The 23,147-nt window shown below is 40.4% G+C and overlaps 1 protein-coding gene across 5 annotated transcripts in view; it reads right to left on the reverse strand.

Annotated features, from left to right (window-relative positions):
* The window catches only part of HERC2 (HECT and RLD domain containing E3 ubiquitin protein ligase 2), a 272,108-nt gene that overhangs the window by 177,381 nt on the left and 71,580 nt on the right, over window positions 1-23,147 (reverse strand). For all 5 annotated transcript variants that reach the window (XM_070497080.1, XM_014829918.3, XM_070497069.1 and 2 more), the window contains exons 5-15: window positions 17,978-18,197; window positions 14,146-14,246; window positions 13,473-13,629; window positions 12,332-12,442; window positions 11,635-11,806; window positions 9,554-9,727; window positions 6,963-7,151; window positions 6,201-6,352; window positions 3,965-4,122; window positions 3,762-3,875; window positions 1,055-1,306 (exon numbers count right to left, since the gene is read on the reverse strand). In XM_070497080.1, the coding sequence (XP_070353181.1) occupies window positions 1,055-1,306; window positions 3,762-3,875; window positions 3,965-4,122; window positions 6,201-6,352; window positions 6,963-7,151; window positions 9,554-9,727; window positions 11,635-11,806; window positions 12,332-12,442; window positions 13,473-13,629; window positions 14,146-14,246; window positions 17,978-18,197 (1,800 nt within the window). The remainder of the gene's footprint in view (window positions 1-1,054; window positions 1,307-3,761; window positions 3,876-3,964; window positions 4,123-6,200; window positions 6,353-6,962; window positions 7,152-9,553; window positions 9,728-11,634; window positions 11,807-12,331; window positions 12,443-13,472; window positions 13,630-14,145; window positions 14,247-17,977; window positions 18,198-23,147) is intronic.

Consider the following 23,147-nt stretch of genomic DNA (forward strand, 5'->3'; position numbering starts at 1 on the left):
TTCAAATACAGCTCCAATAACATACAACCGATTATATTATTCTACAACTTATCTCAGAGGCTTAGAAAATAATAAACACCACATGAGTACACAAACTTCTAGTCATCAGGGTATTAATATGTTTTAAAATAAAAATGATCAGGAAAGGAACTGGCAAGTCCCACTTAAAAGTCTCACTTCCAAACTCCCTTGACAAAGAAAGCAAAAACATAAACAAACAAGAATTCAACTCAGGGATCCAACAAACTTCATCCCTCATGCCAAGCACAGCCCCAGGCCTGTTTTTGTGAATAAAGTTGTATTGGGGTACAGCCAGACCCATTTGTTTACCTATTGCCTATGACTGCTTTTGGGCTACAACAGTAGAATTGAGGAATTGGGACAGCCAGCATATATATGGCCCTCAAACCTAAAATACTTACAGTCTGGTCCTTTAGAAAACAGTCTGCCTACTCCTGAGATCAGGCACTACAGGCCCCACTTGATACACCTATCACCAACCTCTCCCATGCTTTGGAAGACACCTGCAAAGCACACCTACATGTCTTGGTTCCCATTCATCCCCTCTACCTAAAATGCATGCTGAATGCCCTTGAAACCAAATAAGCAGGATCTACTCATCAAGGATAAGTTCAAATGAGACCATACCAGGCAGACCCAATCCCATTTCCCACTGTGTTCCCACAATACCATGCCTATCTGTAGTCTTAGCGATGTCTACAGTGTAATTACAGGTGACCTCACCAAATAAAAGCTAATCTCACTGAGGCCAGCTTAGTGAGTGATGAATGGGTGCCTGCCACAAAAAGAACTCTCCAATATTAGCAAAACTGAATGTTTCAAATTAAATTTGGTGAGAATAATTCCAGGCCATTTTTTAATATAGAAAATCCACTTTTCAAATACTATCTATACCTATCAAAATGTGAGTAAAAGCTTCTAATGATAGGTCATTCATGGAATGTCAGGTAAAGAAAAGAAAAAACTGCAAACTTGAAAAGATTACTAAACAAACTGCCTCAAGGGGTTTTAAAAGTTTACATTTTGCACTCACCTTGCAAGCCTTCCAAGAGTTTGGGATAACGAACATGTTCCTCTGTTCCATGACCAAGTCTCTGGTTGTCACCCTTTCCCCATGAATAAACTTGGCCATCTTTCGTCAAAGCAATAGAAAACTGACTTCCACATCGGACTTTGACAACATCCAAGTCTTGAAGCTTTTCAATCAGCTTTGGTGTTTTGCAGCCATCACTACCACCTCTGCCCAATTTCCCATAGTCACCATCTCCCCAAGACCATACTTGACCTAAAAAATATAAACATACTTAAGTAAAAATAACTATAAATTTTAATGGAACTTTTAAATGGCTCAAAATAATCAATATAACCAAAAACAGAAAATCTGGACTACTAATATATATTGTTAACCTACACAGGGACCAAATGAAATCTAGTTTATACTTCAGGTTGATGTAGAAGAAACTAAGAAAAAGAAACTTGGGTTTTCTTTTTGTTTTAACTATAAATCAATAATAAAGTCCTCACCCTTACTACTTTGGGCTCAAGGATACTGCTTCAACTGAACATAGTACTAAACATAGAACAAAAACTCCACTGCCTCTACACAAACCGGAACTGGGCCCATGACACACTGCTGCAGCTCCCAACCACTCTCAGGGCTGCCTGTACGCACTGTTCCATCATGCTGACCATGAGTCAACCATACAATTGTATTTATTCCCAATAACATTTGCTAGTGTAATTTAATTAAATATTACATAAAGGAATAAAACAAAATTATAAAAACGTGTGGGTTTTTTTTTGCTCTGAAAACTAACCTGAATACTTCGTAAAAGCTCAACAAAAGTGAATTGCTAAAAAAAAAAAAAACAAACACTAACTTAGGTGTAGGTTAAAATTATAGAAGATGAGAAAAGAAATTAGATTGTTCCATAAGTGACTAAGTTTCCATTCTATTTCAAATAATCTAATCCAAAGACAGCAAACTTTTTCTTAAAGATGAGATGGTAAGTATGTTTAGGCTTTGTGGGTGATATGGTCTCTGCCACAAATACTCAACTATGTCCTTGTCACAGGAAAGCAGCGACAGACTACGTAAGAGAGCTGGCATGGCTATGTTCCAATACAAGTATATTTGCAAAAACAGCCAACTCCTCATCTAAGCTGATATTGGAGATGATACACTAGAAGGTGGTCAATGAAAGAAAAGCAGCAATGCTCAACTCAGCAGACCCACTCAGAAAGATCAGAGAGTACGTGCACCACTTATACGCTTTGGCTAAAATGCCTATTGTTGACACAGCCCAGCTGGCAATCCTCACTTTCACCAGTGTTTTCAGCAAGCCTGTCACCCAGTGCCAGATTGCACAAGAAGGATGCTTTACTGTACTAGTCATCTCAAAAAATAGTCACGTAGCAGGGACATTTCCCTGTGACATCTGCACCAAAGAAACACGGGTGTGGGGGCCAGCCCCATGGCAGAGTGGTTAAAGTTCCATGTGCTCTGCTTTGGGAGCCTGGGTTCACGGGTTCAGATCCTGGGCATGGACCTACTCCACTCATCAGCCATGCTGTGGAGGCATCCCACATAGAAAGTAGAGGAGGATTGGCACAGATGTTAGCTCAGGGCTAATCTTCCTCAAGCAAAAAAAAAAAAAAAAGAGGAAGATTGGCATCAGATGTTAGCTCAGGGCAAGTCTTCCTACCCCCCCCCGCCCCCAAAAAAAGAAACACAAGTGTGAGGTAAACAGCATGTACAGTCCCCAGGCAAGGCAATTTAGTCGAACTATCACCATATGGTTTTACTTACACTGCAGTTTCACACAAAGAATACAAGGACAAATCCTAGTAAGGCTTATTTTAAAAAAGACTTCCTGGTTAAGAGGTTTGTAAGATACATCAATCACTCAATAACAGACACTTCACAACAAGATGGCGCTTTTTGGCCAGCCTCACGCCAGAAGACAAGACCTTTCAGATATCTGAAGAGACACCTTTTCTCTAAGACTCAGAAGAGCAGAAGAAAGATGACTTTATGTCTATCTCTTCAGTGGGGTGAGACCTCTGTGGAAATGAAGTGCCTGAAATGATCTTTGATCTCTCACCAAAGACACTCCCAGAAGTCAGTCAATTCCCAATCTGCCATTCAACTTCTGGAGGAGAATGCAAGCTGAGAGGCTCCCCAGAGATTCTGACAGACAGACTCCATGACTCTGAGGACAGATATCCACAATACTGACAAACATAGTTTAAAAGATCAACATGATTCTAACCATCAAACCTGAAGAACGTACCCTCAAAAAAAGTAAAATGAGTACAATCTCACTAATGAACACAAATACAAAACTAAATTTAAAACAAGCATGCAACATAGCATCATACTGTGGAACACACATAAACAGACTAAGCAGAACTTTCCACAGGAAGTCAAGCAGGGCTTAGCATAAGGAAATGTAGTAATAATAACCAGGAATGAGTGAGAAAGTCAATTATTCAATTTCACCTCTCATTTTCTGCTAAAACATAAAACGATCAAAGAAGGATGGTAGCTGCTAACTAGTTCTCTGGCTCCAGGCAATGGAAATTACAAGTCCTGTAACTTCTGGACCTTTCCTAAGAACACTGAGGTGCAAACTCACTCAAAGATGGAACATGAAGTTCACTCTACTCCTCTGCTCCCTCCAGGGGAGCGGTCCTCCTCATCCTGAGAACCTACCCAGGGCAGCTTGAACCCTACATACCGTTCTCAGTCACAGCCAGGGTTTGAGCATCCCCACTCCCACATGCTACGTCGATGACCTTCAGTCCTTTAAGCCCAGCTACCAGCATCGGAACGGCCTCATCTTCACTGGAGCCTTCAAATAGACAGGACTATCATTACCACAAGTCCCTCATAAGAGGCACCCTCCCACTGCATGCTTGAGCTGGCTCAGAACAGACGTACCGTGGCCCAGTCGGCCGTAGTTCCCTCGTCCCCAGGTGTACAGCTCCCCCTCGGCAGTGATGGCTGCGCTGTATGTGCTTCCACATGCAATGTGCACCACGTGCTTCCCGGCCTGCTTTCCAGAGAAAGCGGAGATCACCTTAGGCTCCTCCAGAGGCCTGTAGAGAGAAAGGGAACAAATGTGAACACCCTTCTAAGAATTTCCTATTAGTGTTAGCAAAGAAAATTCACTCTCAGGAATAAACTACCAGAGCATTAAGACAGTTTCGCCTTTTGGGTGTCTTAAGAAATAATTAAGGAATATAGAATACAAACACATAACACCTCCATGATTTTTTTGTTAAGCAGGCATAAGCATGGCATTCCGCAGGAATATCAAAACTGTGTCTGTTAAAGACACATACAATCAAGTCCACAGCAGCTTTGCTCACAGTGGTCCAAAATGGTGGCCCATCCATAGACAGACCATTCAGCAACAGGGAAGAAGGAACTACTGACAATAACTCAGCTGAAGCTCAGGAACACTGCTAAGGGAAAGAGACAAAATACCACATAGTGACAGAGGGCAGATAGTGGTTGCCAGGTGATGGAAGTCAGGGGCAGGGGTGACTACAAAAGCGTCCAAAGAAAGTAGCAGGGGCAACAGAAATGCTCTGTATCTCAGTTGTGGTGGTTCCTCAGCTGTATGCAATTTGCTGAAACTCATCAAATTGTGCACTTAAAAACTGATGGATCTGTAAACCTCATGCAGATGGTTGAAATTTATACATATTTGTTAAATAAATGAGGAGGAAATGAGGAACAACATCTACTAATCACACTGTAATTTATATTTTACAAATAAAAAAGCGGTAGGCAGTAAGGATTAATTGGGTAGAAAAGTGTTACTGGTTGATTCTACACTTTCAAAATTAGATAAATACTCTATGCTTATAATCCAGAATATGTTTACTGTGATTGGTAACACTCACTCTAGCCTCTCCGAAGACATGGTTTACTCACTTTGACCCACCACTCAGCAAAATAAATAAGTGCACAGAGGCAGAAGTGCACAGGGGCACAGGGACAGCCAACGACTTACTCTGGTAGCACTTCTCCCTTCTGTTCACCTCAAGTTTCAACCCCTACAAAGTTTCTCTCCAACTCCTGTCAACTGAACTGATATCTTTTCCTCCCCTCAATTCCTCCAACAATGGACAAGTTACTCAATCTCAACTGAGTATTGTTTTATTATGAAAACACTTTCTGCATACTAAATTATAAATAACATAAAGGATGTCCTGTACCTCAATCCTTTCAAGTCCTGGGTGCCCTACGCCAATCCCACCACCTTCCACTCTGAGAGTAGCAATTCTAAATTTTGTACTTAAAACACCCTTTGTTTTTTACTATCATTTACCACATTTGTCTGAATTCCTTAAAATATGGTCAAGTTAGGAATATTTCTGCTGAATACTAACACATAATATGCATCACTCTGCTTTTTCATGGTTTGGGATTCGTCCAGGAGATGTCCATCTCTACCCTGAAGTGAGTACGGGCCAGTCTCCTACAGACTCTGCTGCTGCCCACGCCTGCTCATGGCCTTGACACCCTTGAAGTGGCTGCATCTTCAACTTTAACCTGAGGTCAAAGTTTTCTTCACCAGGTTCCACTCACGATAGCAACATATAAAAGGGTTCCCATCACTCTGTGGCAGCTGTCAGAACTCCATTTTTACAACCTTGCAGTGCATTTAGAACAACCATTTTCTGTTTTATTTCTGGTCCCTCACAATAATCAAAAGCTTCCCCAAAATAGGATATTAAGAAACTATTGATTTTTGTATCTGTGAAAATGATATTATGGCTCTAGGAAGAGGGGACCTTATCTGATAGGGAAACGATGAAGTGTCTGTGAATGAAAAGAACAGTAGTGTGGGATTTGCTTTAGAAACTTCCATGGTGTGGGTGCAGTATGTATAGCTATAATAGGAGCAGCAAAAGCTGGAAGTGTTCAAGCTGGGGGAGAAGAGCACAAATGTATGCAGCTTTATGCCACAACTGATGTCACCCTCTATGCCACAAGGAGAGCTCCTGGAGTGTCACTCGGGGCTGAGACACATTGGTAGCCCTCTCCATCCTAGCCCACCATGTCAGAGCAGCTGGAAAACACCTAGCCACACTTTTCCTTCCCACTCTATTTTGGATATAGCAACACAAAGAGTGTGTCAGTTACAGGAACGGGCCATACATACACGGTGTCCCCGTGGCCCAGCCGTCCACCATCCCCGCAACCCCAGGAGTACACCTCTCCAGTGGCTGCCAAGGCCAGGTAGTGGTGACCATCGGAATGGGCAGCAATTTTTACAATGTTTCTGGAGGCAAGACCCTGGACCAGCTGTGGGGCCTAAAAGGGTAAAAACAGGAAGAAAATTAGTAAGCAGTCCAAAGACAATGAAAACATATGATTCTCCCCACAATTGTGTATCTCACTTTAACAAATCCTCCTTGAACAGAAAGAACATGAGTCTCTGGCAATTGCCAGGCCGGGAGTCCAGCTACCCCACCCAACACCAACAGAATGGCAGGCAGCCTACAAGCACTCTGCAACATGACTAGGCCACGTCTGCACAATGGAAATGCACAGCTCGAGATGAAGAGCTTCCTTTAACAGGAATACACACATCTCAATCTGCCAACTCCCTCATTTGTTACTGCCCAGACCCCAAAGTCAAATGAGTTTACATCTGGAAAGTCAGTTTCCAAAGAGAACCATGATTGGCAATGAGTGTCACTATAAGGAGTTCCTGATCTTAACAACTAAGAAATTCTGCCCCCAAATCTTAACAGTAATGATTATGACTGAGATTATTAAACATGAACAATAATATACAATAAACAGATGCTTATAAGTCTTCAGAAAGCAAATGATTTAAAGAAACACTAGACTTCCATAGCATCCACAGAGAATCCATCCCCAAGAGAAGCAATTCAGGCACATGTCCCAGAACACCCACCAGCGTGTCACTGTTATATGCCTGCGTGTACACGCGGCCATTCCTTGACAAGATCAGGAAGCGCTTCTCTGCACAGGCGATCTGTGTGACCCCCAGGTTGGCAAGGCCTTCACACTGAATTGGACCGATCACATTGGCATAGTATTTCCATCCTATTAAACCCCATCCTATGACCTCTTGCAATGATCCCTGTAAGATAACAAATTAAGTAAACAATTTTTTATAGCAGCAAAAAAATGCCTTTCTTAGCCAAAAGAAAGAATAATTTATGCTAGGAGTAACACTGAGATACTATAAGATAAACACAAAGCAAGTAAAGAAAGGAGCTGATTCAAAACATCAAAATAACTCATAACACTCCATATTACCTCAGTTAACAGATAAGATAAAGTGACTAAACAGATTATTTTTTCACAGCATTTCATTTTAACAGAGCCTTAAAATGTAGTAGAAGTAGACCTTAAACACATTTAAAAATCCCAAAACCATTATCAGGTTACCATTTCACACCATTAAGAGGCAGAAATCCAAAAGCCTAAGCACAAGGCTGGGAGACAAGTGTCCCTACCATGAGAGCGTGAGAAGGATCAAGCTGTATGTGAGTAATTTGGTGATAATCAGCTAATGTGTCCACCCACATCAGGTACATCAATGCTGGCACATATGTGCATACACACAGAGGAACAAATGTACAAGGTTAGTCATAGATGCACCATTTGAGCAGCAAACTTCTGGCAACATAAGTGTGCACCAATAGGAGACTGGTTAAAAAAATCATGCTACATCCACACGTGGAATACTGAGCTGCTTAAAAAAAAAAGGGGAAATTAACCCTTCGTCAGATATATGACTTGCAAATATTTTCTCTCAGTTTGTGGGTTGTGTCTTTTCATCTTGTTGGTGGTTTCCTTTGCTGTGAGGAAGCTTTTTAGCTTCATGTGGTCCTATTTGTTTATTTTTTCTTTTGTTTCTCTCGCCTGAATAGACTGGGTATTTATCCAAAGAAAACGAAATCACTAATTCAAAAAGATATATGCACCCTTATGTTCAACGCAGCATTATCCACAACAGCCAAGATGTGGGAGCAACCCAAGGGCCCATCAACAGATGAATGGATTAAAAAAATGTGGTATACATACACACACACAACAGAATACTACTCAGCCATAAAAAGAGACAAAATTATGCCATTTTCGACAACCATAACACTTTCAGGGTATTATGGTAAGTGAAATAAGTCAGACAGAGAAGGACAAATATCATATGATTTCACTCATATGTGGAAGATAAACAAACAAACACATAGATAAGGATAACAGATGGGTGGTTACCAGAGGGGAAGGGCTGGGGAGAGAGAGAAAGGGGGAAAGGGGGTCATATGTATGGTGACCGATGGAAACTACTCTATTGGTGGTGAACACAATGCAGTCTATACAGAAACAAATATAATAATGTACATCTGAAATGCACACAATGCTATAAGCCAATATGATCTCAACAATTTTTTAAAAAATAAATAAGTAAAGGGAGAAGCTCTATTTATTGATATAGAAAGCTACTCAGCACATACTGCTCAGTGAAAAAAATAAGCTACCACTAACATACTCATTTCAGAGAACACTGAAAGGATACATGAGAGACTAGAAAAGTGAGAAGCTACAGGTGAAAAATTGGGTAGATGAGGGGCAAGAAAGCACATCTTTGCATTCAATTTTGATTTTTGAACCATGAGAATTTATTACTTATTTAGAAAAAAAAAATGACTGTTAAATGAAATAAAAACTGTTCATATTAAATAAAAAGTTAGAAAAACCTGGATTCAAAACTAGGATTATTCTGTGTGACCATGGCAAAGCTCACTGCCTCTCCAAATGGCAGTCTTCCCATTGATACAATGGGGCAATGCTGTGATGACCAGATGTGACTGCATGTGTGGTCCTCAATGGGTGTGTCCAGGCAGGTTCTCTACAAATGTAAATTAGTGTCATCACCGCTATAACCAGCATTATAGAGAGCCCACATTCAGAGCTCTTAGCATACAAAAAAGGCACTGGAACCTCCCTGGGATGGTAGGGTGGCATGTGGCTGTGTGGATAAAGGAGAGTTCTCTGAGGATGTGCCTCCCGAATCTGGAACCTGGGACAATGAGTTGGGTCCTTAACCCTGTGCACCTCAGCTTGCTCATTACTCACTCTAACACTGAAAACACCTCAAACTGTGGGCTAGCCCCGTGGCCGAGTGGTTAAGTTCATGTGCTCTGCTTCAGCAGCCCAGGGTTTCACCAGTTCGAATCCTGGGCGCGGACATGGCACCACTCACCAAGCCACGCTGAGGCGGTGTCCCACGTGCCACAACTAGAGGGACCCACAACTGAAAAATACAGAACTACGTACCGGACGGCTTTGGGCTAGAAAAGGAAAAAAAAAAAAGAAAGAAAATACCTCAAACTGTACACATGTTTAAAAGCTGTAGGCCAACTCCACCCTCAAAACCAGAGAAAGTGAGTCTACACACACACAAGCACAGAATGAGAATCTAGGAGTGGTATACCTGTATAACATACAAATAATAAGCATCACTATCACACACACCTTATGAGATGTCGGAGAGCTACACAGAGGCGGCATACAGGGAGTAGCCAGGCGGTCTAAGTGGGCCATGACAACAACCGCAGTTTGTCGCAGGTCAATGGCGAGCTCATTGTCTTGTGGAAGAGTAAGATACCTCAGGAAACTCTCATTGGGGCTCAGGGGGCCAGACAGAAGCTAGAGAAGAAAAGTACACAAGCATCTTCAGAAACGGTGGAAAAACTCAAAGTATGCTTTAACCACTTTTGATATTTTGGTATTCACAGTTACGTGTTATCTGTAAATCTACTCCTTTGGGCCATCAAATGAGAAGTGCTGGTGATGCATTAGCACTGCACATCTATACACTTATATACTTGCTGTACGACTGCATATATCCATCATCCATGTGCCAACTTTGCACAGGTCAATGACACACCCCAGCCAACCTATAGCCTCACTGCCCCAAAGACCGTTGGAAGAACGCAGAGCAAGCTTCCTGGGAACACAGCACTACAGTACAACCTGGCTTTGAAAACTGAAAACAAAAACCACTTAATTTTTTTATAAATACTGTCCACTCTGAAGAAAACCTAATTTTATTTGCCTATTAAGTAATAATTCTAATTCTTCTAAAGGCAGAATAGCCTTATTATCATTAAAGACTGCCAAGTGATAGAAAAAAATTAAGCTGAAAGTTCATAATGGAATGGCTAAGTCTTTCCAGAAAAGACCTGCAAAAGCAAACTGGTACCTCTAAAAAGCAGCAGTCCCAGGGGCTTTCACCTGGGGCCCAGGCAGGCCCTGTCCTACCACCAGCCTCAGCATCCTAGGATTAGACACAGTGACAACTTAGGTACCCCACAGAGAGAAAGAGCCAACAAAGTGAGCCATGCTGTTCAATGCTCTTTTACTAATATTTATTTAAAAGTGTGCACTTTAGACATGGCTCTGTGTTGCTGACAGATCTGGCACTCACTGATCTGAGATCTTCTCCATAAATGGCATATGGAGGAGGAAGACTAATCTGGCTCCCCTAAGCAAGGTCAAAACAAATAAGCATTAATCACTGGGCAACTATACATATGTGTACTCTCAACGTAGACAGTGAGACCTCATGGTAGAGCACTTCCTCTGAACCAGACACATACTCTTTCCCTCTCCAGGTGAGCCTCAACTCCCTGCACTGCACCCCAACCCCTGCCGCATTATCACTGCAAGTGCCCATAAGAAACTGCTTGACTGTCACACTGTGTTCCTGAAGTATCACCAGGACCTTTAACCATCTTCACACCTCTACTAACTTGCTCCCTCATGAAAGTAAGCCCACCTTCTTTACACCTTCCACAGCATCTTAAACTCACTCCCCATCACAACCAAAGCAAGACATGAGTGGCTGCTGGGAACACACAAGTACTAAAGCCACAAAAACAAAGGCTCAATGGGTCCAGTTCAGCAGAAAGAAACCTATGTGGTCAACAAGGCAGCAGATGGGTCTCTCTAAGAGTACAAGTTGATAAATATCAACAAATATATTCTTCCTACTAAATATACACAATTCAGAACAAACAGAGCCCAGGGTCTACAGAACAGAGAAAGCTCTGGCCACTCACCAGTTGCTTCAACTGGTGCAGAGAATGCTAAGGTGCTAATGTGATATTTCGCTGCATCAACTGTAACTCACCCCATGACCTCCCACACCTGTCCCACATCTGACTTGCTGTTGTAACCACCAAATTCACACCCCCTTCTAGAGACAACCAATGTCATGGACATGTGCTCTGGTCTTGTTTATAAAAGTCTAACTCTCGGGGCTGGCCCCGTGGCCGAGTGGTTAAGTTCGCGTGCTCCGCTGCAGGCGGCCCAGTGTTTCGTTGGTTCGAATCCTGGGCGCGCATATGGCACTGCTCATCAAACAACGCTGAGGCAGCGTCCCACATGCCACAACTAGAAGGACCCACAACGAAGAATATATAACTATGTACCGAGGGGCTGGGGAGAAAAAGGAAAAAATAAAATCTTAAAAAAAAAAAAAAGTCTAACTCACATACGATAACTGAAATGACAAGAGCTAGTTAAATGGAAGGCCTCATTATGACACTTACATGAGTGTCACCCTCTGTATGAGGGGCATCTTTACTGCAGATGATACTCTGGAATCTCTGCAGCAAAGGGAGAAGGGGGGCACTGGTGCCCTGGGCAGACCGCTCATTGTCAGTTTCCTGTGTCCCACTGTCCCACAGTTGAAGCAACAACAGGATGGCAGATAACATTTGGCTGAAAGAGAAAATATCTTTATGCTCTAGTAAAAAACATGTTAACATTTTTTTGCCTTGGTTCAAACATAAAAGCAGACAGCTAAATAGAATTGAAGAAATACTTTAGATTTGAAAGGAAACTAAAATAATGCAAGAAAAACAATTCTTGGCAGTAAAATCACAGAATTAACACCAAGCTTTTAGCACAAGACATCTATCTTCTGTGGATAAGAAATATAAAGCCAGTTAAGAAGCTCAAATAGCACTTTCTACAGGGAATTTCTAGGACCTTAAATTAATGGAATAAAAATAATTATTTGAAGAAGATTAAGAGGAAAAAACCCAGTTCCTAGACTACTAAAAGTTGAACATAAAAAAGGAAGTGAAGAAAACCTAAGTGTACCCAGGTTTGAAAGAAGAGAGGGTCCTGCGACAAGGCACTTTGATTACAGAACACCACATGTTGGCTACAATCACAAATGATTCAGATGTTTGGGTACAGAGGTGTTTCCCTGAAGTACTCCCAGCCTGCGGTACCCCTCACCTCAGCGTGCCTCGCTGCACAGCCAGTTCTAACAGGATGGCCAGGGCCAGGTGCTGGTCCTGCAGGGGGATGCTTCCTGGTCCTTTGGTACCAGGCGTTCCATGAACATCCCTGAAATGACAACAGTGGATACAGGAACAAAGCAATGTCGGAGCTTAAAGACAGCACGCTTAAAATAACACTAAAATGTTAAGTTAATTATGTTCTCTCTCCCATGGAGAAATGTATTTTTAATATTTTAATCAAGTTTCTGAGACTTGCTACTCAAATTTAATCAGAAATTTTAAAGTAGACAATTAACTTGTAAAGATATGCTTTTATTAAAAGTATTAATTCAGGGGCTGGCCCGATGGCACAGTGGTTAAGTGCACATGTTCCTCTCCGGCAGCCCAGGTTCGCCAGTTTGGATCCCAGGTGCAGACACGGCATGGCTTGGTAAGCCATGCTGTGGTAGGCATTCCACACGTAAAGTAGAGGAAGATGGGCAAGGATGTTAGCTCAGGGCCAGTCTTCCTCAGCAAAAAGAGGAGGATTGACAGCAGTTAGCTCAGGGCTAATCTTCCTCAAAAAATAAACAAATAAATCAATAAATAAATAGAAATTAAAAAGTCTTCATTCAGATACTAAAAGACGATGACATCAGCAGATATATTCCAACTTTCTGTAGCACAAAATTATTTGTATCATTATTCAAATCATGAGTAGAAAAATGTTTAGATATGTTCTCAGTTACAATGACATGTAAGGCTATTAGAGTATTCAACACTCCTCTACAGAAGTGGAAAAGAATCCATTTCTAAAACCACCTAAGAATCTATAGGCAAAAACACGTCTATGCTTACTTTTATCTCTGATCAAAGAAATAATTAAGAATTTTCAATCTTCTTCAATAATAAATAACAAATCTTCTTAGCCCAAGATGGAGGAGGGAGGCTCTTTCAACATCAACATTACAGTTGAATTTTTGCCATTAATTCCAAGCCTATTTTCAGAGCCCCCAGCCCTAACCCTGTGGCAATGCCTTCACCAGCACTCTGGGGAAACCTACTAAGTTTCTTAGCTCTAAAGATAAAAAGGGAGATGAAACTTTAAAACATGCTATAACCATTCACACAGGAAGACGTGAAAAGAAAGAACTCACCCTGTCACGACGGACCTGAGGAACCTGGTTGCTCTTTCTACCACCTCCAGCCACACAGAGGACACTGTGCTCTCATCGAAGAGCGAGGCCTCAGGCAGGGCTCTCAGGGCATCCAAGGACTCCTGCAACAGCTCACTGCATAGGTCTGCATCCTCCCCTGGGCACAAACATGGATTACAGGAGCCCACTCATTCCTCAGGCAGCACTGACAAGGAAAGCTCTCATTTTCCCAGACGGGTCTCCTACCCCTCAGCATGAGAAGGACACCATTGTCACATTTTCAATCCCTCACTTTCCTCTCGATGAGATACTCCAAGAATTCAAGGCTAAAATTTAATATAGTTGCCCAAAGGCAATTCTTTATTTTATGACTCTCACATGAGCAATCCTAACTTATTGCTCTCCTAGAAAATAAATCGGTATTAAGGGACTGCAGTGGTTTACCTGAGATGTGTGTGCATACACACACTATTTTTTTAAGATGCGCAGACCTGAAAGATCCAGTAGACTCTGAAGTCTCTCATTTTGCAAAGAAGGAAAATGAGGCAGAGAGAGCATATGGGATGCTCCCAGGCCTCAAGCACCCAGGCCCAAGGGCATGTGGTGGCAGAAATGAGAAGAGAATCCAAGTCTCCTGATATAGCAGGGAAAGAGAACAACACGCTACACATACCTGACCGCCAGGCCCTGCGTAAGAATGCAAAGGCAAAGGAGAGAGCTGCTCGGGATCCGACTCTTGCAAGTCCTTCCACCCCTTTCCCTGTAGGCCGGGAACTGCAGACAACACACATAGGGGTTGTGAAACTGATCAGTCAGAGGAATGTGCAAATACTAAAATAAATATAAATAACACGAAAGGATTTGTACCAAAATGTGATCAATGATGCAATCTTTAGATGGCAGATCACAGGTGACTTTTAGTTTCTTTTTTTTTTTTTTTGGCTGAGGAAGATTCGCCCTGAACTAAAGATCTGTTGCCAATCTTCCTCTTTCTGCTTGAGGAAGATTGTCACTGAGCTAACATCTGTGCCAATCTTTCTCTATTTTATATGTGGGATGCCACCACAGCATGGCTTCATGAGCGGTGTGTAGGTCCACGCCCAGGATCCGAACTGGCAAACCCCAGGCTGACAAAGTGGAGCACACCAACTAAATCACTATGCCACCAGGCCAGCCAGGGCAGCCCTCCAAAAACTCTTATCAAATGCCCTTTGTAAAGGAAAAGTTTTCTCTTTAAGGAAAAAAAAAAAAAAGACATTTACAAAAACATTTAAATGACTTGCAAAAATGCTCTTGAAAAAAATCTCAGGAAGCTGATATTATTAGTTGAGGGTAGACAGATGGTAAACAGAAAATTAGCAGATAAATACACAAATGGGGGAATTAAACCTCAAGTAGTAAAGAAAAGTCAGGTGAAGTGAATGAGGAGCACACAAAGAATTACCACAAATGCCCAAGACTTGTGCCAGGTCTGTGAAATCTGAACACCTGGCCATTCTTGCTCTGGCTCTTTCCCTTTTCAGGTCATGTGACTGGTGCGTTTGGAGCCACCATGTACTCGATTATTCCTTTTCATCCCCACCCTGCTGAGGTTACACTATACTGAATTTACTGCTTATCATTCTCGTGTGTCTTTTTAATCTTTTTATTGCTTATGTACATTAATTTTAACAAGATATGGTTGCATTTTGCATGTTTTTAAAAAGTTATACAAATGACATACAAAAAAAATCCTAAAGAAAAAAAACTAGAATTAAAAAAATGTGTGGACAATATAAACTCAATCATGCACAGCAACTACTTTTATTTTCAACTTTATACTGTTGACTATTTCTACTAGACACCATATTCTCCAAATTTACTATAATTTGCTTTCACAGTCAGGCAGAAATGCTACTAAAAATGGATAATGATATGGAATGATCTCCCCAAGATACAACATCAAGTGAAATAAGCAGCAAAGGAGGTGGGGATGCAACAGAGGCAGCTAGTACACACATATCTATGAATCCTATACAATGCATGGGGAGCTCTATAAGAAGACGTAAGAAACTGTAATGAATGGCTGCCTCTAAGGAAAGGACCAGGTGCCTGGAAGAAGGAATAAGGAAATGTAAACTTTATCTCTGAATGAGAAACACAAACATTACAAGATACAGATGTATAATAAGACGTGGTCTTTAAAACAGAAAGTACACATGCTAAGTCTATTCAGATGATATAGAGAAGCACCCTAGACAGAAGGCCCTTTGAGAAAGCTGCTCCAGGAGAAGCACGAAGCTGAAGCTGGGGCTCCCCTCAGGCAACTGTGACCTTGTCCATGGAGAAAGAGCCCAACAGCCCCAAATTTGTGCAGTGTAAGAAGTGCTAAATCTTCAACAAGTAGCTATTTTAAAGATATTCAAGAAAAAAAAAAAGAAATAGCTTGTACCTACTCCCATTCACACAAATCAACTATCCAATCCATAGCTGGTTCTACACAAATAGGTAAAACCCACCAGTGTCCAATCAGTTGATAAACAAGAAAAAGAAATCTACAAAAATTTAGGAGATATCATGACACATCTAACAGAATGATTAAAATTAAAAAGTTACAATACCAAGTGCTGACCAAGATGTGAAGAAACTGAATCAATCACACATGGCTGGTGAGAATGTAAAATGGGACAGCTATTTGGGAAAAGAGTACAGCAATGTCTACAAACCTAGATGGAAGACCCAGCAACTGTACTTCTAGAGTATTATTCCAGACAAATAAACTTAGGTTCACACAAAAAATAATATTCAAAAGTTGTAAACAATCAGATGTCCTTCAATGCTGGTTACAAATGTGGTACATTCATACCATGGAATACTCAGCCACTGGTGATACATGCAACTACATGGAAGAATCTTAAGGGACTAATGATGAGTGCAAAAGGCCAATGTCAAAAGGTTACATAATAGACTCGGAGAACAGATTAGTGATTGCCAGGTGTTAAGGCAGCTGGGGAAGAGGGGGCATGTATGAGTGGGGAGTGGATGAGGAAGTGAGTATGGCTATAGAAAAGGTCCCTGTCCTGTACCTTAACTGTTGCAGTGGTGACAAAAACCTACACTTGTGATAAAATCGTATGGAAATAAACACATACACAGACTTGAGAGCATGTAAAACTGGAGAAATCTGAGGAAGACAGATAAACTGTACCAAAGTCGATATCCTAGTTGTGACATTTTACTACAGTTTTGCAAGTGGTTATCCCTGGGGGAAACTCGGTGAAGGAGATAAGGCATCTAATCTGTACTATTTCTTATAACTATCTGTGAATCCACAATTATCTCAAAATAAATTTGTTTTTTTTAATTTAGGAACTTCCTCCATTTAACAGAAGATAGATTTCAATTAATCTATCAACCCTATACAAAGGAAAGAGCACAGAGAAGCATCACTTGGGCTTTCAGCCACTTCTACATCTCAGGGAATTCAGTTTGATTCAACAAACACAATGGAGTGCTTAGAGAATCTTAGGATCTACCAGCCACATCTGCAGAACCCCTCTTGGATCAATGATCATCACAGATGGCCACCCACAATCCAGTCAAGGAAGACAGACAGAACTGTTCCACTGGCTATCATCACAGGCAGGAATGCTCCTCTGTTACTTGGTCTGATTTATCTTAAAACTACTAGTCAAATATATGACGTAATGTGATTTCAACTAGATTTAAAAAGAAAAAAAATCAGAAAATATGCCATGTTTAGACCTTATCTCTGGGTGGCAAGATAATGAGGATTCTTTTCCCCCTGCTTCTTTCTGCCGCTTGTACTTCCCATGTGCTATATAGAGAGCAAAAGGCAATATTACAATCAAATAAAACCGACTCTCTTAACCACATAAAATATGACTTCTATCTGTAAATCTTTTAGTCCAGCCATCTGAGAACGAAAATCTGGAAGACAGCTACATTTTGGAAAAATACAATTTTACACAAGCTTTAAGCATTGTAGTGGCTGTTAGTTAATACCTCTTAGAAAATCTGCTGATGTATAACAATCTATTAAAAATCGTACGCCTGAAAGCACCTGCTGTAGTAAAAGACTAAGAAAATCACATTAGGAAGAAAAAAAATGAAGCATGTGAAATAGTCAGGCACTAAATATTACAATCTGACTATTCTCTATCCAGTAGCAAAACAAAACAAAACAAAAAGAACATAATGTTCAGATCCCATTTTCAAATTTAGACATGCTGATCTAAACCTTTGGCTGGCTTCTACAGAGACTGACAAAAAAGGATCTTTAAAATAATGGCACAGATCAGACAACATAACCTGTTACCATGCGAACAGACTGGCAAAGACATTCTGCAGATTATATGAAATATATGAAAGGCAAAAGCAAGGAGGAAATTTCCTAAAATGAAAAAAGGGACTATACTAAAAGCATTAATTAAATTTTCCTAAACAAAACAGCCTGAATTTTATATTTAGCTGGCGTCAGGATTCTTTCTTTATTATATTATTACCTTTTTTTGTCCACAGGAGGCAAAGAAATGCTGCTGCTTTTCCACTTAACTTTGACATTCTCCTGGAAAACAGTTCTATTCAAGGCAATGAAATATCGTTCCAAGATGACTAGCCTCTGCTTGAGTCTCAGAGCTGAAAGGGTGGTGGTGGCTGACTGGATTGCCAGAGCTTGCTGCTCTTTAACCAACACAGAAAGACATTCCTTCAGTTCATTCACATCTAGAAAACAAGATAAGAAAACATCCAATCTCTCTGTATCTTGGGCATAGTTGTTGTAATATTGATAAAATGGATGATAATAATAGGTAACACATGAGTGCTTACTATGTGCCAAAAACCATTTTAAGCACTTTACACATATTAGATAAGCCTCACAGCAACCTCAAGAGGTAGTAGTGTAAGTGTATTTTATGGAGGAGGAAACTGAGGCACAGAGAACTTGCCCAAGGTGACCCAGATAAGTATGGCACATGAGACAGACCACTATTAGCCACCATAATACACCACCTCTCTGTAAATCTTGTATAAAACTTTTTAACACAAAATTATAAAGTCAGAACTTAGCAGCAGCACATTTTCTAGACAGAGAGAAAAACTCATTTTCATGTTATGAAACCAAATTCAAAATAAAAACAATGTTTCAATAAAATTGCTCAGCATACATGATTCATGAAAGGTAATACATTTACTGAAATGTTTTAGAGGAAGATAAAGCACCCAGTTAGAATGTGCAATGGGCAAGCGGTATTTCATCATACTGTTATCTCTACTGTATATGTCTGAAAATTTCCATAATTAAGATTTTTTTTTAAGAACCTACAAGATAATTACATGATGAAAATAATTCAAGGGATCCTGGTCTTCCAATTAAGCATAAGCTTGCCTTAAATTGACCTCTAAATTAAGTTAAGTTGCCCTCCCCAAATCCCTTAAATCAGTACAGCTCCCAGTGGTGGCAAGAGCAGGAGGTATCTTGTGCTTGTGTTCTGTCTCTGATGTTTATTAGTCATGAGACCAATACAATCATCAGCCTGGCAGCCTCAGATCCTGAGAGACAACAGCCACACCCCTACTGACTTCCCTTGCATGGAAGACACTGGTTTTCTGGCTACCCTTCACCTCAACATGCCTTTGCTACAGGAGAGATGGAGGCCATGGAAGGCATTAGAAGGATAGAGCTCACCACTCCCTACAGAGACCACTGGAGCAAAGACTCCCTCTCCGACCACAGGCACTATGGCACAGAGATGTGCGTTCAGGCACCAGTGGTTGGATGCTAGGTCTGAAAAGATCCACTAGCTAAGAGAGCTAACATACAGAACACTAGATGAACATGTTAAATTCCACATTGGACTTGAGATGGAGAGGCAGAAAGATTTACACACCAAGAAACATCCCTACCCTTCACCATCATCTTTGCAGTCACCCTTGGAACAGCACTGAGAGATGCCCAAGCACAGGGAACCTTCAGTGACATAGCCCTGTCAAGGATGGTTCATCTACACATCCCCCATGGGGAATTTCTTCCAGAAAACAAATCTAAGAAAAGGTTTACCTTCCTGAAGAAGTACTATGCTTTCCACTTTTAAATAATAATATGTCTCTCCTTTGCTTGGCTGCAAAGCCCATAGACACAGAAGTTCAAAGACAGCATCCTTGCCCTTAAGCATCTGTATGCTCCTCTTTGGATGTCCTGCCTCTGCTTACCTTGTCCCAGTCCTGACTGCCTAGTCCATCAGACATTTATTGTAGGATACTCTGAAACAAGTGGATGAGTAAATTACAAAACAGATAAAAAAATCATGGAGACCATGTGGGGAGCCAACAGAACTCCCAACTCCACTCGGCAGTAATAAGCTGCAGCAAACCCTTGCTCTGCCAGAGCAGTATCACAGAAAGCCAGCTTAACAGAGTATCAGAACATAACATGAAAATATCCAAGTTTCAATAGAAAGTCACTCACCACAACAAGAACCAGAAGGACCTCACACTGAATTTTGAAAAGACAATCAATAGAATGGAAATACCAAGATGAAAGAGATGTTATAAAAATCTGACAAAGATTTTAAGGAAGCCATGATGCAAATACTTTAACGAGCAATTACAGACTTCAAACGTATGAAAGAATAAAAAGCCAAAAACAAGAAAAAGAAGATTTCTAAAAAAGAAATAGAAATTTTAAAACTGAAAAATATGGTAATCAAAATTAAAAGTTCAGTGAATAACCTCAACACTAAAATGGAAAAAAAGAGCAAAGGATCAGGGAACAGAAAGACGGAAGTTGCCAAATCTAAATAACAAACTGAGAAAATACACAGGAAAAAAAGACTGACCTTAAAAATACAATAGAGGGGTTCAATAGGAGACTACATGAAGAAGAAAAAGAACTTGAAGACAGAGCAGTGAAACTCATACAATTAGAGCAACAAGAAGGAAAAAAATGAAAAAATGTGAAAACAGCTTAAGGGAATTAAAGTATAACATCAACTGGACTAACATTGGGGTCCCAGAAGAAGAAGAGAGAGAGAAAGGGGCAGAAAACTTCTATGACATAACAATGGCTAAAAACTTCCCTAACCTGAGGAAGGAAACAACATCAAGATCAAGGAGACCCACAGAGTTACAATAAGAAGACCTCAAAGGTATCATACCAAGACACTTTATAATTAAAATGTCAAAATGTAAAAACAAGGAGAGAATACTAAAAGCTTCAAGAGAAAAACAACTTGTTCCATACAAAGGAACCAGCATAAAAATATCAGCAGATTTTGAAGCAGGAACTTTGAAGGAGAAGAGAGTAGCACAATATACTCAAAGTGATGAACGGAAAAAACATCCAACTAAAAATACTCTACCCAACAAAGATATCTAGAATTGAAGGAGAGATAAAAGAGTTTTACAAACAAGCAAAGGCTAAAGGAGTTCATCACCACTAAAGTGGCCTTAGAAGAAATGAAAAAGGTACTGCTTTAAGCTGAAAAGAAAGGGCACTAAATGGTAACAAGAAAATAGATGAAACTAAAAATTTCACTGGTAAACGTAGTCATATTGTAAAGTTAGTGGACTAATCAATTATAAAGCCAATATGAAGATTAAAAGACAAAAGAAATAAAAATAACTATGATTACAACAATTGGTTAAGGGATACACAAAATAAAATATATAAAATGCGATATCAAAGAAAGTGTGGGAAGGGGGAATAAAAATGTAGAATTTTAGAATGTATTCAAACTTATCCTATCAACTTAAAAACACTGCTATACAAACACATATACATATAAATATGAGTGTGTGTGTGTTTGAGAGAAGAAAACAGAGCCTTTAAAACAAAGGCTGTAATAAGAGACAAGGGAATTACAAAGTGATAAAGGGCTCAATGCAACAAGAGATAGAACATTTGTAAATATTTATGCACCCAACATAGTACCAATTAAATATATTAAACAAATCTTGACAGACCTAAAGGGAGAAAGAGACATCAGTAAAATAGTAGTGCAGACTTTAAAACCCCACTTACACAAAAGAACAAATCATACAAACAGAAAATCAATAAAGGAAGATCAGCCTTAAATAACACACAAGACCAGACATACTTAACAGATATATACAGAACATGCCATCCAAAAGCAAGAGAATACTCATTCTTCTCCAGAGAAAATAAAACATTCTATCAGGATAGATCCTATGTTAGGCCACAAAATAAGTATTAATAAAGTTAAAAAGACTGAAATCAAATCAAGCACCTTTTCCAACAAAAACATTATGAAAAAACAAGCCAATTACAAGAACACTGGAAAACTCACAAATATGTGGAGATTAAACAACATGCTACTGAACAACCAATGAGTCAATGAAGAAATGAAAACAAAAGTAAAAAAGTACCTTGGAAAATGAAAATGGGAATACAACAAACTAAAACTTATGGTATGCAGCAAAAGCAGTTCTAAGATGCAAGTTCATAGTAATCAATGCCTGCCTCAAAAAACAAGAAATATCTGAGGAGTGATGTCAGCATTATGAAGGAGTGAGTTCTCCCATTAGACTCTCCATCCAAAGATACAATGAAAAGGACATTCATATACGAACAGAGGACATTCACACAACACAAAATACATCTGAGAGATCCACACAGCCATATGTCTGAAGGTGGAGGTGCTGGACCTCCAAGAGGAAATGGAAGGAGATAAGGTGAGCTCCTCTCCCTCCGCCAATGGCAGTGACCGAGGGCTCTGTACCATGCAGCTCTGACAGCGGGAAGGGAGGTTCTCCATGGGAACACCATCACTCTCCAAGTTCCCTCACAGCCCAGGCTAAAGCCCCACATAGAGGTGAAAAGACACACAGAAGCAGGTGTGTATTCATCAACGTAGCACCCTTGGAGAGCAGACAGCAAGAGCAGCAGTGAGAATGTCCCTGGGATCATGCAGGTGAAAGGAAAAACCACTCCCCAGGAACTGTGCTTCAGATTTACCAGTCAGCCAAAGTGCCGCACAGATACAAAAGAAGCCAGTAGCTGCAGCAAGTGAGCCACAAAACACGATGGGCTCAGAATACACACTGTTTGACCTCCACCAAGCGGCAGCAGGTGGAAGCTGTGACCAAGTACGATCACTGTGCACAGACACAAATACACTCCATCAAACAGTATGGAAAGAATATATTAATTCTCCAGACCCAATGGAAGATGGCAAGCACGCAGAAATCAATCCTGAAGACACAGAAATTTATAATCTAAATGACAGAAAATTCAAAAAAGCTATCATAAAGAAACTCAATGAGTTAAAGGAAAATGCAGATAGTTCACTGAAATCAGGAAATCTTCACAAAAGAGATTGAAACTATAGAAAAGAAGCAATCAGAAATTTTGGAGATAGAGAAACACAATGAGTGAGATAAAGAATAATCAGGACTCCATCAATAATAGAGCTGATATGACAGAGGAACAAATCAGCAGTCTTGAGGACAGAAATGCAGAACTGCTTCAGATGGAGGAGGAAAGCAAAGACTAAACAGAAATGAAGAAATTCTCCGAGAAATATCCAACTCAATTAGGAAATGAAACATAAGGATTATAGGTATTCCAGAGGGAGAAAAGAAGGAGAATGGAGCAGAAGCTTGTTCAAAGAAGTAATACCAGAGAACTTCCCAACATGGGGAAAGAGTTGGAAA

This window comes from Equus asinus, chromosome 2, assembly GCF_041296235.1.
Source record: "Equus asinus isolate D_3611 breed Donkey chromosome 2, EquAss-T2T_v2, whole genome shotgun sequence".
Classification (NCBI taxonomy): Eukaryota; Metazoa; Chordata; class Mammalia; order Perissodactyla; family Equidae; genus Equus; species Equus asinus.